General features: G+C 38.4%; 1 protein-coding gene across 2 annotated transcripts; it reads right to left on the bottom strand.

Moving 5' to 3' along the window:
- Positions 1-591: 591 nt before the first annotated feature.
- CCDC28A (coiled-coil domain containing 28A) lies at positions 592-16164 on the bottom strand. 2 transcript variants are annotated; one of them, XR_005720822.1, is made up of 6 exons: positions 15801-16164; positions 11522-11721; positions 7900-8127; positions 7036-7190; positions 5979-6001; positions 592-1163 (listed from the first exon to the last, which is right to left on the bottom strand). XR_005720822.1 is itself a non-coding variant. In XM_040238772.1 (6 exons), exons 2-6 carry the CDS (start codon positions 11677-11679, stop codon positions 1109-1111), a joined length of 555 nt encoding a protein of 184 aa, XP_040094706.1. In that variant the 5' UTR covers positions 11680-11721; positions 15801-16164; the 3' UTR covers positions 592-1108. The 2 variants fall into 2 exon arrangements, 1 of the variants encoding a protein (XP_040094706.1); XM_040238772.1 differs by having other exon boundaries at positions 7964-8127.
- Between the last annotated feature and the right edge of the window lie 1662 nt (positions 16165-17826).

Below are 17826 nucleotides of genomic sequence, written 5' to 3'. Positions count from 1 at the left end.
AACCATTGCTGCTGCTGCTACTGCTAAGTCACTTCAGTCGTGTCCGACTGTGTGTGACCCCATAGACGGCAGCCCACCAGGCTCCCCTGTCCCTGGGATTCTCCAGGCAAGAACATTGGAGTGGGTTACCATTTCCTTCTCCAATGCATGAAAGTGAAAAGTGAAAGTGAAGTCACTCAGTCATGTCTGACTCTGAGCGACCCCATGGACTGCGGCCTACCAGGCTCCTCCATCCATGGGATTTTCCAGGCAAGAATACTGGAGTGGGGTGCCATTGCCTTCTCCGCATTACAACCATTACAAGCTGGTTATTAACCACATTTTTCTAGATTAAAAACGAAAAACAGAAACTGAGTAAACACACTTGAACCTAAAGCTAAGGGGCAGAATGGAGATTCAAACCAAGGTCTAAGTAAGATCAAAACCCAGGCTCTTTTTCATTATATCAATATTTAAATGTGCACAAGGTGCAAGGTTTGCAAGAAAGGTACAGAACCTCAATTTTCTAAATACAGTTTACCCTTTGAGGATTGAGCCAGCCCTTGTATTCCCAGACTGAAGACTGTAAGTTTATCTAAAACAGAGAGACTGTTTTTAATTTAAAACAATCACTTTATTAAAAATAGCAAATTTCACAAATATTCATTCAACATTTTGTTGTCACTGGCCACTGGAAAACACACCAGGTGTGTGTACTGATTGTCTAATGTAAACTGAAGCTGGGCTGCCACAAAAAGCCTGTGCATCATCAACTTATCAATAGTGGAATAAGTTTGATGAGCTCAGGAAGGATAAATCCTTCAGCCCCATCAACAACATTTAGCACAGTGCATTTCAAGTATAAACCCGTAAGGCAACAATATTAAGCATAGCAGCAAAAGCTCTGTATCACATTTCCTGATTAAGCCTTCAACAAGGCCTAGACCTCCAGTTAGGTGAATTATGGCAAGTCACGTTTACTAAAAGCAGCATGTGAAAGCAATCACTGTATTTGCACTTTAATTACTTTAATTCCTTATTGTGGAAGATGATTCTGCTACTGGATTCAGCTGGAAAAGTAAAGAGTGCTGCTTTTCTTCAAACCGCGAGAAAGCAACTGAATTTCATTTTAGCTGGTGGAAGTATTTGGAACATCTTGTGCATCTGCCAAATGGAGTTTTTGTCTGAATTCATCAGTTAAGAACATTTTCATTCTCTAATGAGTACTTCTTTTACATTTCTGGAAATTACATTCAAGAGACAGAGGTATTAGAAAAAGAAATATGTTTAAAGAGAAAGTGCCTATGCTGTTATTGAGAAACTTGGATGTGGTAAGATGGTCTTTAAAAGTAGTGAAGTATTTTACTATGTCTAGAATTTGAAGACTTAAAGTCACTGATTCAAGACTGTGTTCCTGGTTCTAACAGAGTACAAAATGACTTTAATGCAGCAAGAATCATCTTCATGGTAAATATGAAAATATGAAAACTTACTGCATTAACAAAATTCACTTGAGAAGATAACACCACTTTATGATCCTTGGGAAGATAATTTCTTTCTGAAAGTCCAAAAGAGTAAAATAGAAGAAAATCATCATAGTTCTAAAACCTTTCCTACAATCCTATGACTATTCTTCAAGAAGATTGGAAATAGGATAGAATTCCTGCAAAGTTTATTCCCTATCCTTCTGATCACTGCCTTTTATTTTCCTCTTTCACCTTTCATTTACCACCTGATTTTCAAGACCCAGTTCAAACAATGATCTAGATATCCTGTGGACAACTAAATGCTAGCAACTCTGCTGTCAAAGATATTCTCGTTCGGTTGGAAGGTTGAAATTTAACACATATAAGATGAAACAAGGCAGAATGCTAGTCTGAGATACAAACAAAATGCTTTATTAATGTGGTCAGCTTGAGTGTTATTTGATAAGGAGAAAGGGTAGGCCAGAGTAACTCTAGGTAGAAAGTACAACCTGAACAAAGGCATTAAGGTGAGCATAAATTTGAGCATCCAGAGAACCAACTTGATGGGAATGAAAAATAATAAAAAACATAACAGGATGAATATGTTGTGATCAAATTATTGAGAGCCTTTAAAAAGTCTGACACAGTGAAGAACTTGGTAAGAAACAGGAATGGCAAGATAAAAGTGATATTTTAGGAAGAATAACTATTTAGTGGCAATGTCTAAAGTCTACAGCAGTACTGTCCAACAGAAATATAATGAAAGCAACAGATATAGTTTTTAAAATATACTTATTTATACTAATAATTAGAAAATTATCATTTCACAAGTAATCTTTATAAAAACATTAAGATACTTTACATTCTTCTTTTTGGTCTAAATCTTTGAAATTAGGTGTGCACATTTTACAGCATATTTCAACCCATATTGGACACAATTCATGTGCTCAGTTAGATAACCTGGCTAGTGGTTGTCCTATTGAACAGTGCAACTCTAGAGTTTCCAGAGAACAGAAATTTGAAATATTATAGAATCAGGTGATGAGGGTAGAGAATGAAAGAATATAAAACAGAACTGATAATGCCTGACAACTAACTGTAATTAAGAGATAGCAAGTAATTTCATGTCCCTGTCCAGTTAAATGGCAGACAATGCCATGACTGATTAGCAATATCTGCTATAGTAATAGAAAGGATTTTGAAATAATCTTGAACATTAAGGGGCACTGATGACAGGGCTATGTTTGACCACTTATCATTCTTAGCAGGCAGAGACTTTTCTACTTGTTCTGTCAGGGACTGTAGCCTTTTCTTAAGCTCTCTAAATAACTAATAAAAATTATTCAATCCTATCTATTGCTCAGCAGATAATAAATTGCTCTTTCTTCTGTACATAGATTCCAGAAAACACTGCTCACAGATATCCAGGGATATATTTCAATTACCTAAAATCTTTGGGAAGATATTTTAATTATTTTTTTCATAATATATATGGGGGAAAGAAATATATAAAAATTATTTTCTTCCCTCTCCTCTCTTTTCCAAAGCCCAATACCCTGTAGATTAGAAACCAGTTTTTCTATGTGGTGTTCAAATCCCAATACTTTTTTTTCAAGTGTGTCCTAAGTTCAGCTTAACAACTAGAACATAATATAAAGGATAAAAAGAACACTGCATTGCACCCACCTTCCCCTATTTAATGCCCCAAAATAGTTGAATGCACCTCATTCTGGTGCTCCTAAAAGTCATAACAATGAAGCATCGTTTCACACCTCACTTTGAGAACCATCTCTAATGGGTGACCCATACTTAAGACTAACCAACTTCTGCCTCCCCCGTTCAGCTGGGCCTAAGGGGTGACCAGTCACTTTAAGGTAGAAGTAGTATGCATTCTGTCAATGAGACCCACTGGTTTGGAGTCTTTATCTGTAGTTGTCTGTCTCTCTTTGGTTTTGTCATTCATGAGTTGGACTCAGGGTTACCCAAATGTCCAAGTGTACGTACTCAGGAAGGCACTCAGATGTCCAAGACGATCTGCTTATTTAACTTATATGCAGAGTACATCATGTGAAATACCAGGCTGCGTGAATCACAAGCTGCAATCAAGACTTCTGGGAGAAATATCAACAACCTCAGATATGTAGATGATACCACTCCAATGGCAGAAAGCAAAGAGGAACTAAAGAGCCTCTTGATGAGGGTGAAAGAGGAGAGTGAAAAAGGTGGCTAACTCAACATCCAAAAAACTAAGATCATGGCATCTGGTCCCTTCACTTCATGGAAAATAGATGGGGAAAAAAGTAGAAAGAGTGATAGATTTTACCTTCTTGGGCTGCAAAATCACTGAGGACACTGACTGCAGCCATGAAATTAAAAGACACTTGTTCTTTGGAAGGAAAGCTATGACAAACCTTAGCCAGTATATTAAAAAGCAGAGCCATCATTTTGCCTACCAAGGTCCGTATAGTCCAAGCTATGGTTTTCCTAGTAGCCATGTACAGATGTGATAGTTGGACCATAAGGAAGGATGAGCACTGAAGAATTCATGCTTTTGAATTATGGTACTGGAGAAGACTCTTGAGAGTTCCTTGGACAGCAAGGAGATCAAACCAGTTAATCCTAAAGGAAATCAATCCTGAATATTAATTGGAAGGACTGATGCTGAAGCTGAAGCTCCAATACTTCGGCCACCTGATGTGAAGAGCCAACTCATTAAAAAGACCCTGATGCTGGGAAAGATTGAAGACAGGAGGAGAAGGGGACAACAGAGGATAAGAATGTTGGATTGCATCACTGACTCAATGGACACGAGTTTGAGCAAACTCTGAGAGATAGTGAAGGACAGGGAAGCCTGGCATGCTGCAGTCCATGGGATCGCAAAGAGTCTGACATGACTTAGTGACTGAACAAAAACAATAACTGATTATAGAGAGCAAAATTAGGAGGAGAAAGTATGATTACAGAGAGAACATTAATGATGAGGAAACTAAGGTTGCCAGGCTTTGCTCAAGGTTACAGCTGCTTACCAACATTTGAAACCAAGCAATCCAAAACCCACATTCTTGTACTCTACCACCATGCCTTGTTTAAATGTGGGGGTTGAACTGAGAAAGTTGGTGAGACAAATAAGTCTAAAAATTTAACAAAAACTCAGATAAGAGGATAGGAATTATGTGTCATAAGCATATAAGAAAGAATATAAAGCATAGAATATGAAGCTTAAAACAAATATAAAAGGGAATTCCCTTGTGGTCCAGTGGCTAAAACTCCACACTTCTAACGCAGGAACCTGGGTTCAATCCCTGGTTAGGAAACTAGATCACACATGTTGCAACTAGGACCCAGTGCAGCCAAATAAATTAAAAAAAATTTTTTATAAAAAGAATATAAAAAAAGAACTAGGAACTATCCCTTGAGAAACACCTCCTAACTCATATTTATCCCTGTATTAAAGTCTTTCTTGACATGATACCTCACATCCATATCTCCCTACAGTTTATGTGGCTTCTTAAAAGTGTGTTTTCTTCATCTGTAAAATGAAGGGTAGAACTACCTACTTTGATGGGGAGGACCAAATGAGATAATGCATGTAAAATGCTCATATAATACTTGGTGAATAATAGGTATTCAATAAAGGTTAGATATTAGTTACTACTACTGGATTTATATCTATATATCTTCCTATTTCTTCATTGTTGTTATTATACATTTAGCAGCTAGAAATAGTATATTTTATAGCAATAATAGCAAAATATTTTTAAAATATGTAGTCTATAACATATAGTTTGGAAATTTTCATGTACACATCATTACATGTAGCAATTATCTCAAATTACAGAGGACACTCTAAGATGTTAAACAATCTGCCAAAATTTACATTAGCAAAATGTGGAATCAAATTTTGAAAATCAAATCTCTTGACTCTATAACCAGTATCCTTACCAGTATCTCATTATTTGGTTTAAAAAGATGCCTTACTTCTAAAATTATTCTATATAGACAAGATCATTTTTTTTTATTCTTACATATTGTGCCTATCACTACATTCAAAAATACATTTTTTAAAGTTCTGGAAATAAATGCTCTAAATTGGAATGTCAAAACATGAATATTTTACATGTGCCTGGGTGATTTCCTTTAAGTTAACCCCATAATACACCTTTTTTAATGCGTCTAATTCTAACATTAAATTTAGTGTAGTCTATTATGTCCACTATCCCACTTCCATCTACCTTCAGAATCTAAGATTCAAAATCATGTATATGGCAACTAGGCTAATTCTTAATTCTTTTGATTAAAATATTTAAAATTTTGTTTTAAAATTCCAAAAACAATATAAAGCAAAGCACAAATGATAGAAAAATAAATTTTAAGCATACAAAACAATTAGGAAATTCCATTTAGGAGGAATTTTTCCAAAAGGAAAAAGAGATGGCCCCAGTAAATAACAGTAGGCTTCTTCACTTCATTAGTACTATTCATCAAAAATTACAATCTGTAAACTTTTCACTGCTGATACTAAGCAAAGGATACATGGAAGAATTCAATTCTTCTAGCTGTAAACACAAAGCAACAAATTTAATTTTCATTTTTATAACATAAATATCATAAGTAGATAATTGTTAATCAGATATTAAAGATATTATTTCTCATTTAAACTTTCTTTACATAAAAAAGCAAAATATTAAAGAACTTTCCAAAACTTTTTAGACTGAGAAAGTCACTTAAAATAATAATAGCTTTAGTATTTATGAAATAAGAATATGAGAAAAGAGTTAAAACCTTATGATAAAAAAAGAAGCTTTATAAGTATTCTTAAAACCATTCTTAACTATAATCATCTCTGATAGGTTTTAAAAGAAAAAAGTTGCCATTTTAATGATCAAAATCTTTAAAAACTTTATGGATTACAAAAAGATTTCACATGATATACTTTTAGTAGAAAGTAGAATTAATCATCCCTATTTTACAGAGAGAAAAATCTGAGTTACAAAAACATTAAATTGGCTAAAGTTATACAGTTCTATGGAGACCCTGCACTAAATTACAATAAACACCAAATGTACATGGAACTACCACCTGAGTAATTAATGCAAAATATATTAATCATGCCAGGATCTTTTGAGATACTTTTATATCTTAAGATCCTTTATATATGTACAGAAGCAAATATTTTTACTTTTAGATTCGCCAGCATCTCAGAAAATATGCTTAGATGTAAATATAATTTCCTTTGAATAAATTTTTTTAAAAAACAGTATATGTTACACTAAGTGAAAGAATCCAGACATATATAGTCACGTATTTTATGACTTCCATTTATATGAAATGTGTGGAGTAGGCAAATCTATAGAGACAGAAGATTAATTGGTGGTTGCTGTGGGATGGGGAGAGGGGAGAATGGAGAGGTATAGGCTTTCTTTCTGGAGTGATGAGAATGTTTTGAAATTAGATGTGGTGATATCTGTACAACTTTGTGAGTATACTAAAAATCACTGAATTTATACTTTAAAATGATTAAAATGGTGAATTTTATCTCAATACAAATTTTGACTAAAAAAGAATTTTAAAAAAAGAGGACGGTACTCACATCAGACAGAAGCCTCTCCAGATTAGAGTCACTGGCTGCTTTTCTCTTATCCTCGGGAAGTTCCTCTAACTCCCCATAGAGCTCCAAGTTCAAGCGAGCTAATTTCTCCTGCATTCCCCGAACATGTTCCATCTGTTCAATGGAACATTCATTTCCTGGGGGAACATTCCAGAACATTAATAAAGATTAGGATAGGTTAAACTAACCATCTTGAGGAAAAACTTCTAAAGTCTAGGTACATAAAATAAATCAGTTTTCTTTCTTTTTGTAAATCACATTGTAATGACTGCATATTTTCTGTGTAAAATTATAAATCAAATCCCTGATCAAGAAAACAATAACAATCTAAAATATGATCAGACATTAAAAAATTATATAGAAAAAAATTTTTTTAATAGTAATATCATATGTAGGAGTATTAACACCATCTATTCATGTCCTAGTTGACAAATGCCATTAGAATTAAGTAACCCAGAATTTTATAATAATCTGAGTGAAATTAAGAGTCTTACAAGAACTTCAGCCATGAAATTCTTGAAAATCAGGACTCGTGAGCAAGAAACAAGTTTAGGCTTCAAAGAAAAATAATCGAGTCTTTCCTAATTGAAAACACTAAATCTAAAATATTTTAATTGACAAAGAATGTCCCTGTTGTTTGTTATACTTTCAAGAGACTTAATCCATCAACAGCAATCCTACTTTAACATTTCAACTAATCAACCCTTGTTAAAAAATCTTTTCTCCTGAAATTGTAAAAGGTAAATTATATCCCATGACAAATGAAATCTAGGATGATTGCATTTTATGCCTCTGGACTTTTCTAATAAAAAAACCTGACACTTTAAAAAAAAGAATGACAAATACATGCAGAAAATATGATGCAAATATTTTGAGAAGGAAAAGAGTGGACAGAAACACTGTGGATCACCGAATGCTTGGAGTTTGCCAGAATGGAAGTCGTTTAACAGGCTGAGCAGGCCCCTCTCCATTTCTTGGACGTCGGAGACGTCGGTAAGGAAGGAGTGCTGGATCGGGGCTGCCTGGGCGCCTCTGCCTTCTCCACCAGGAGGTCTGGCCTTTTCCTTCGACACTCTGTTAAAAGGAGGCAATGAAAAAATCAACTGTGTGTGATTATCTTTAAAAAGAGATCATTCCATTTTTTCAAGGTGTTCTAGATTCAGCAAAATTAGTGAGTTAAATGGAATTTTCCATAAAAACAAGACATAAGGATAAAAACAATACTAAATAAAAGCAGTCATTTCAAGGCAGAAACCAGAAGAACAGGCTGTGAAAATCTCAAACGAATGTAAACTAGAACTATTAAGGTATATAAAAAGTTTGAGTAATAGATCTTCGTGCTCAGCTGCTAGTCGTGTCTGACTCTTTGTGACCCAGGGACTGTAGCCTGCCAGGCTCTACGGTCCTTGGAATTCTCCAGGCAAGAATACTGGAGTGGGTTGCCATTTCCTCCTCCAGGGGACATTCTTTTCCTCCAGTATGCTAATTCTTTAGATATGCAAATAAATAACTAACTGAAAAGAGAATTAGTAAGTCTTCTTACTAACCTATGTTTCATATTTCATTTCTCAGGAAACATTCTGCTTTCTCATCTAAACCTTATCCCAGTTGTTCCCCGAACCATGGGTTGTCCAGTAAGTGGTTATGAGGCCCCTACTCTGTAGCTGACTTGCTGCCAGATACTGAGTACATGAACATGCACAGGACATCAGTTATTGTACTGAAGCATGCCCAGTCTAAGGAGAAAGACAGACATAAATTCACAATCATGATGTGATGGAGTGCTAAAGTCTGTTATCATCCTTGACTCCTCCAGCTTCCTATGGTTCCCATGTGCAGGCAGGAAGTCCTGTTGATTATATCCATAAAGCTCTCTATAAGCTTTCTGGTTCTCTCCTTCTCCACTGCTACTGTTCTTTATTTGAACAAGTCCAACAGCTTCCCAACTGGTCTCCCTGCCTCTGTGTATTGTCTGAGTCCCCCTTCCTTGCCCACAGAGTAGTCAAGTCAATTTTTAAAAAGTAAAATCAGATCATGTAATTGACTTAATTCAAACTCTTTAGTAGTCCAATAACCTTCAGGAATCCTCTTGTTCTGTCAATGCTCTCTTTTGCTTCCTAGAAATCCATTCTCTCATCTACTTTCAGCTAATCCTTTGCCTACATTAGCATCGTTCCCCACCCCCCAACTGCCATCTTTGCAAGGCTACTTCCCACACATCCTTTAAATGTGATTTCCTCAGGAAGGCCCTTTCAGAACCCTTAGTAGACACTGATTATTATTATACATCTCTAGCATATCCCACGGAGAAGGCAATGGCACCCCACTCCAGTACTCTTGCCTGGAAAATCCCATGGACGGAGGAGACTAGTAGGCTGCAGTCCATGGAGTCGCTAAGAGTCAGACACGACTGAGCAACTTCACTTTCACTTTTCACTTTCACAAATTGGAGAAGGAAATGGCAACCCACTCCAGTGTTCTTGCCTGGAGAATCCCAGGGACAGGGGAGCCTGGTGGGCTGCCATCTCTGGGGTCGCACAGGGTCAGACACGACTGAAGCGACTTAGCAGCAGCAGCATATCCCAGGCTACCAAACACTTGAGTGATGGTGCTACACACATTGAGATATGGGAACAAAGAGAAAAAACAGTTCATTCAGCCTAGGGACAGCAGAGGAAACTTCCTAAAGGTGGTCTGTGAATGAAGGCTCAAAGACTAACTGGGAACAGGGGTTACTTTTATAACCCCAACACACACTACAGATCCTGAAGTACACATATACTGAGTACTCAATTACTTTCTGCATAATGTTGTGTGAAGACATCTTCCCCACAACTGTACTCACTACAGTTTGGGTCAGATGAATAGGGTGGGCTGTGGGTGTGGGGGGAAGGTGGCAAGACAAAACTAATTCTCTTGAAATCAATTTAGAACACATGGGCTGTTGACAGTAGGTCAGTAACAGTTCTTCATAAAGCAAGATCTGTAATTTTATATGTATATGATATTAAATTGCTACTCTAGTGCTGTCTAAGACCTGTACCATCCCTATTACATGTGAGCTTACTAGAAATGCTTATCTGAAGCCCCATCTCAGACTAACTGATTCAGAAACTACATTTTAAAATGATCCCCAGGAGATTCATACTCACATTAAAATCTGAGATAAACTATTACAGAATATAAGGTCTTGGTGTAGCAAATTGTTTTTTTTTCAAACTGGAAGCTTTATCCAAGTAACTGTTTTGCATCAGTTCATCATTTAACAACCCTCTCAAAAAAGAATATAAATCTGTCCCTTCCTACTTCAAGTTTTTTGATCATGTCATGCTGTTTCACTTTATTTTAAAATAATTCAATTAAAAAGTACCCACTGAAATTACACTTTGTGCCAAGTCCTACTCTAAATACTGTCTGGCACATAAGCCCCAGGCATCAGGAAGCCTACATTCTAGAATGGCATATAGGAATAAAAATACCAGGTAGAAAATGACAATGAGCTACAAATAAACTGATGCAAAAATCTGGAAAAAAGAGTGATCTCCTTGCAAATCTCTTGGCCCTCTTTTTCCACCAACCATAACCATATTCAAAATCTGACTCTAAATTAAATTCCTCCAGGAGGAAAACTCCTTTCCAGAAGCCCTTGTAACTCCTGTTGTTTTTCATTTAGTCCTTACTGGAATGTTCTTTTCCAAGTGTCTCTGGTTATGTCTCTTTGGCTTCCTCAAAAAGAGTGTGAGATCATCACTAAGACAGCCCTCTCGTCTTTTGTGTAAATCTAGCAGCTACAAAGTGTCACAGCGTTACTTCCTTAACTGACTCTCATGATGAACTTGCAACTGGAAGTTTATTTAATCATAACTGTCTAAAGGATGGAGGTTAAGAAGTGCTTTTTCTCTAAAGATATTATCTTGCTTTCCAAATGTCTAACACTACAAAATACATATATGCAGCAGTAATACATAACACATTCAAACTTGTCCCCCGTTTCAAGTTTTAAGACAAACGATGTTCACCAAATGTTAATAGTGATTACTTCCAGGTGGTGGAATTTTAGTGTTCTTCTGTTCTTTTAATTTTTCCTGTGTTTAAATATTTACAATAAATACAAATCATTTCTATTAAAACAATGAATTCATTATTTAAAAATAAAAAACTAAAGCACCAATATTCAGTGTAAAAAACAACCACCACATACCTCTTTTCCATTTCTGGCTAGCTCATCAACTTTGTCTACAAGTTCTCTTGCTCTGTATATTTTAATATGAGACAAAGAGCCTTAAAGCCAATCATTCATTTTGCATTTTTTAATCTCTGTACACTGTAACCTTCATAAAATTTTTTCTAAATCACATATAGTATGTGCCTCAAAAGTCAAACCAAGATAAAAAAAAATGTTATAAGACTGAGTGGATTTAGTATTTAATAGCATTTTGCTATAATAATGTAAAAGAGAAGAATTCACCTTTTTAACTTTGGTCGCTGTGAAGTTGACTGGGATGCAGGATTTGAAAACCCCGTGCTTTTACTAACTGGAATGGCATTTTTTTTGGTATTAACAACCTGAGTAGAGTGGGCACTAAAAGACTTAGGACTTCTCCTCTTCACTTTGCGCTCCTCCATTGTTTTAAGTTCCTTACTGCACCCAGGCCAGCTTGTTATGACCTAAGAAAATACAGCAGATTTATACACATATGCTATAAGATGCCAAAATGAAAGGGGTTCAAAGACCCACTTTATGGGCTGAAAGATGATCAAGAACTTCAGAGGTCATTAAAGAGAGAACAAGGATCCTTGAGCTTAATTTACTGTACTAAATACACAGAAGCCCTAACCAAAACTACCTGTTAGACAAGAAATTTTGTTCATCATTTTACTAGTTCATCCCATAAATATTTACTCTCTTCCACATGTCAGACACTATGTTGGGCACTGGTGAGACAGTACTGAGCAACACAAAGTCCTTGCCCTCAAAAACCTATATTGTTATAGAAACGGTGTGACACCTGAACACCAAACCATTCAGCCTGACTCAAGCCTTAGGTGGTCTTTAGATTTTCCTTCTAAAATGTATTCTTTGAAAAAAGAACTAGATTTAAACAGATGTATAACTGACATCAGTTCAGTTCAGTTCAGTCGCTCAGTCGTGTCCGACTCTTTGCAACCCCATGAATCGCAGCACGACAGGGCTCCCTGTCCATCACCAACTCCCAGAGTTCACTCAAACTCATGTCCATCGAGTCAGTGATGCCATCCAGCCATCTCATCCTCTGTCGTCCCCTTCTCCTCCTGCCCCCAATCCCTCACAGCTGACATAGGTACCTGCGTTTTAACTAGCAACCAGAAACCTTATTTCAGCTACCACATAGAAATTCAGTTTCTCCCAAGAGATAATACTGATCCTAGTTCCTTGACAAAAACTGTTCTGTAAAGTTAAACTTGTTCCATAACTATTTTGAATTTACTTTCTCTATTTCCAAGGAAACATGAAATTTTATTATATACATTTAGTTTTGCCAATATAAAAAAAGTTCAATTCAGTTGCCGAGTTGCATCCAACTTTGTGACCCCATGAACTGCAGAATGCCAGGCTTCCCTGTCCATCACCAACTCCCAGAGCTTGCTCAAACTCATGTACATCGAGTCAGTGATGCCATCCAACCATCTCATCCTCTGTCATTCCCTTGTCCTCCTGCCTTCAATCCTTCCCAGCATCAGGGTCTTTTCAAATGAGTCAGTCCTTCGCATCAGGTGGCCAAGGTACTGGAGTTCCAGCTTCAGCATCAGTTCTTCCAATGAATATTCAGGACTGATTTCCTTTAGGATTGATTGGTTTGATCTTCTTGCAGTCCAAGGGACTCTCAAGGGTCTTCTCCAACACCACAGTTCAAAAGCATCAATTCTTTGGCACTCAGCTTTCTTTATAGTCCAACTCTCACATCCATTCATGACTACTGGAAGAACCATAGGTCAGTTTGACTAGACGGACCTTTGTTGGCAAAGTAATGTCTCCGCTTTTTACTATGCTGTCTAGGTTGATCATCTGAGAAGGCAATGGCACCCCACTCCAGTACTCTTGCCTGGAAAATCCCATGGATGGAGGACCCTGGTAGGCTGCAGTCCATGGGGTCGCTAAGTGTAGGACACGACTGGGCAACTTCACTTTCACTCTTCACTTGCATTCATTGGAGAAGGAAATGGCAACCCACTCCAGTGTTCTTGCCTGGAGAATCCCAGGGACGGGGGAGCCTGATGGGCTGCCGTCTATGGGGTCACACACAGTTGGACATGACTGAAGCAACTTAGCAGCAGCAGGAGCGGGTTGATCATAGCTTTTCTTCCAAGGAGCAAGTGTCTTTTAATTTCATGGCTGCAGACTCTCACTGTTTTCATTGTTTCACCATCTACTTGCCATGAAGTGATGGGACCAGACACCATGATCTTAGTTTTTTGAATGTTGAGTTTTAAGCCAACTTTTGCACTCTCCTCTTTCACTTTCATTAAGAGGCTCTTCAGTTTTTCTTTGCTTTCTGCCATAAGCGTGGTGTCATCTGCATATCTGAGGTTATTGATATTTCTCCCGGCAATCTTGATTCCAACTTGTGCTTCATCCAGCCTGGCATTTCACATGATGTACTCTGCATATAAGTTAAATAAACAGGGTGACAATATACAGCCTTAACATACTCCTTTCCCAATTTGGAACCAGTCTGTTGTCCCATGTCCAGTTCTAACTGTTGCTTCCTGACCTGCATACAGATTTCTCAGGAGGCAGGTCAGGTTGTCTGATATTCCCATCTCTTTAAGAATTTTCCACAGTTTGTTGTGATCCACATAGTTAAAGGCTTTGGCATAGTCAATAAAGCAGAAGTAGATGTTTTTCTGGAACTCTCTTGCTTTTTCAGTTTGGTTCCTCTGCCTTTTCTAAATCCAGCTTGAACATCTGAAAGTTCATGGTTCACGTACTTCCAAAAAAGGTAATCCCAAAGAAAGGCAATGCCAAAGAATGTTCATTTTAAAAGTTACACTATGAAAAACAGTTGGTTTTTCCAGAGAGAGTATATATGAAAGTGAAAGTTGCTCAGTCCTGTCCAACTCTTTGTGACCCCAGGGACCCATGTAATTCTCTAGGCCAGAATTGTGGAGTGGGTAGCCTTTCCCTTCCCTTCTCCAGGGGATCTTCCCAATCCAGTGATTGAACCCACGTCTCCCACACTTCAGGCGGATTCTTTACCAGCTGAGCCACAAGGGAATTTACCCAGTACTATCCCTTAACTTTATGTATTAACCAGCTTTATTTTCTTTTCAGCCACCTATCTAAAAACATCCTTCTACATTTCCTTTTTACTTATGCATAAATGGCACCCCACTCCAGTACTTTTGCCTGGAAAATCCCATGGATGGAGAAGCCTGGTGAGCTACAGTCCATGGGGTCGCTAAAAGTCAGACATGACTGAGTGATTTCATTTTCACTTTCACTTTCATGCATTAGAGAAGGAAATGGCAACCCACTCCAGTGTTCTTGCCTGGAAAATCCCAGGGACGGGGGAGCCTGGTGGGCTGCTGTCTATGGGATCACACAGAGTCGGACACGACTGAAGTGACTTAGCAGCAAATTCAACTCTTCCTAATTATATTGTTTCATGTATTATAAGATGAGAAATTTATATGATTACTTGTCTCATCAGATGGCAAAAAGCCTTAGCAGCATTAGGTCTTGACTATGCTGTGCTGAATTTAATCATTCTATGACCATTCAATGGAGAAGGAAATGGCAACCCACTCTGGTATTCTTGCTTGGAAAATCCCATGGAGAGAGGAGCCTGGTGAGCTATGGTCTATGGGGTCCCAAAAGAGTCTTCTGACCATTTAGTGACTAAACAACAATGACCATTCAAAAAGACTCAAATACACTGATGTCACTCCTAAAGTAATTACTTGAGAATTTTAATAAAAACAATTTTTGTGTGTGTGTGCTACCAGCACTGTTATTAAACCACTGAACTCAGTTTATTCGGCTGACTCTAGACAATCATAACTGGAGCTAAACTGCCAAAGAACCAAAGGCTGTAAAGGAAAGGCTGTATTGCCCAGTCTGTAAGCGCAGAGAACAAACTGCTTAAATCTTGGTTAACGGTTTTTCCTTTAAGAAGCATTTTCAGTAACAGAACAGACCTTCTGGGGTTGGTTCAGCATGCAACACAAATTAAATTATAACAATTAAAAAATAACAACCCAGAAGATGGGATATCAGTTCTTAGAGGCAAGGATCTTATGCATTTATGCTACACATAAACAAACTGGTTTTTTAATTTAATGACGCTTATATACAGTTGGTGATACAAGAAGGAAAAAAAGAAAGAAAGAAAACTAGGAAGTAAAGCAACGCAAATAAACCAAGAGTGGTCTAAACTAAGATGTTCTGAGGGGGAAGGGCTCGAAAATTACCCGTGTTGGGAGGTAACATCACTACTACAGGAGCACCGAAATTCCTCCTGTATACCAAGCAGCATGGAACCTTTCAGAAAAGACCTTCACAGAATACAGCTCGTAGTCTTTTGAGAGCCAGGAACTCACAGCCTCCAAGAAAGACCACCAAGAGTCTCTTTAGACTTCACCTCATTTCCCTTCCCCAATCAGCCGTCACGGAGACCCTTCACCGCCCAGAATCCAGTAGTGGCCAGAGAATGATGGGAGGGGCGTAAAAGAGACACTGGGGAGGTGCCTTTGTTTCCACTTCATACCTGAGGAGAAAGGGGATCGTGGTTCTCTTCACCCTGCAAAGACCCCGGGGCCTCTGAAGCCACCGCCGCAGCCGCCGATGCTACCGCCGCAGCTCGAGCCGGGGTCACATCCCGGACCTTGCGCCTCCACAGTGCTCTTTGTTTACGGAAGTGATGTAGGAGGCAGAGCCTCCGTGCCCTAGGCGGGCGCCCCGCCTCTTCCTGTACCACCTGTGCGGCTCCCTTCTACGGCCCTGGCATCACATTGCTTCCCTTACCCTGTCTTCAACTGTAAGTTCGACAGGCATGGAAAGGAAGACACATAGATGGGCTTTTATTTTGGGCTCAATGGCCCAGAAGCAGGGAGGATAAGGAAGGTAGGTGTGAAGGCAAGAACCGGAAATATACCTTTTCCGGAAGCTGCCCCGCCCCCTCCGTGAGTATAATCTCCCACGCACTACAATTCCCAGCAAGCTGTTCGAACGAGCTTGGAGGCGGAACCAGAGTGTCGCCATAGCAACTGTTCTGGATTGTTTCTGAAACATCACCAGGATAAAGCAAAGTAAATCAGTTTTGGGTGGAAGGCGGCGTGAAAAGCCGTGATTCTGTTTAGCGACCCTGATGCTGAGCCCGTAAATGAAATTCTATTACTGCTACTATAAATAGCTACTGTTAGTCATTTGACACGTTAACTTTTAAACCTCACTAGATGTTAGAATCTGCGTTTTGAAATGAAGAATATGACACTGAAAAAGGCTGATAAATCCACGTCTCTCTTTCGCCAAGGCTGTTCGTCTCTACACATACTGCCTCTGGAGAAGGAATTGAGAACTAGAGAGATCGAACTCTCCTAAGTGAGGGGCGAATCCGTGTTTCATTCCCTAGTCTGGATAGCCTTCTCCGTGGCGGGGCGGGGCGCGGGGATGGGGATGGGGAGATTTTAGATTCGTAAACTGTTAGACTGAAGAGACGAGAGAGCAGCACGTACTTCCCCATCATTGCTAGTGATGAAACTGTATCTGGCATCATATCCATGCCTACGCAAAGCAAAGACAAACGCAGTTACCCTGGTTTCTAGTTTTACATGAATACTATTATATTTTGTATATTGATCTACAACTTGACTTGTCACCCAACTGTATGTTTTTGAGATCTTTTTACATGAATATAGATGGCTAGACTTCATCTGTCTTAATTGTACTGTATTCTATCAAATAGGCTTGCTCCAAATTATTTGAGAATTCCCATAATGATGGGTGTTTTTGTTGTTTCCCATTTTTTGCTGTTACGAGCAATGCTGTAGAGTGTAATCTTCTCAATATCTGTTTTCAGTATCTCAACTCATCTCGGAATTGTCTTATCTGTATGAGCAGAGCTTATAAACGGGTTTAGTTTTGAGCTATGTCAACCCCTCTACTTGTCATCCCAATAATAAATGGGAAGATCTGACCACACTAGATCTGCACTGTAGCCTGGCAACAGTAGTAGTCGAGAGCAGCTTACTCTTTTAGATAAGTTCAGATGATCTCTATTTTTCTCTAAGACCGATGCATTTAGTACCCATCTAAGCCCTGTGGCATTTGTATTTGCAACCCCAGATATAACATAAGGGCACAAGAAGGTATTCTTTCAAATTACATAGTTCCATGTTCAAAGTTCTGTATTTAATATCTTTTTTGGCTGGACACTTGTAAAAAATCAGGGGACATCCACAAACAAGATAAACAAGAGCCCTACAGTCAGAAATCTTATATCCTTGATAGAGGAGACAGACAATAAATTAGGCAAATAAGACAGTTTCATTTAGTGATAAGTGCTCTGAAATAACAGCTTAAGGTCATAGTTATTTTAAGGGTTGGGGGTACTAAAGGTGGAGTGCTGGGGAAGCCCTCCTGAAAAGGCAGCTTTGGTGGGGGAGGTTGAGATGAATGAAGCACAGGAGCCAGCCAGTGGGATGAGCATTCTTTGACAAAACATATACTAAAACCACATGTCTTTAGGTACAAATGAGCTTGGCACATTTGAGGAGACCAGTGGTCAGTGTGCC

The sequence above is a fragment of the Oryx dammah genome, unplaced genomic scaffold, assembly GCF_014754425.2.
Source record: "Oryx dammah isolate SB20612 unplaced genomic scaffold, SCBI_Odam_1.1 HiC_scaffold_4, whole genome shotgun sequence".
NCBI classification, from domain to species: domain Eukaryota; kingdom Metazoa; phylum Chordata; class Mammalia; order Artiodactyla; family Bovidae; genus Oryx; species Oryx dammah.
This window is presented reverse-complemented; position numbering and strand designations above follow the sequence as displayed.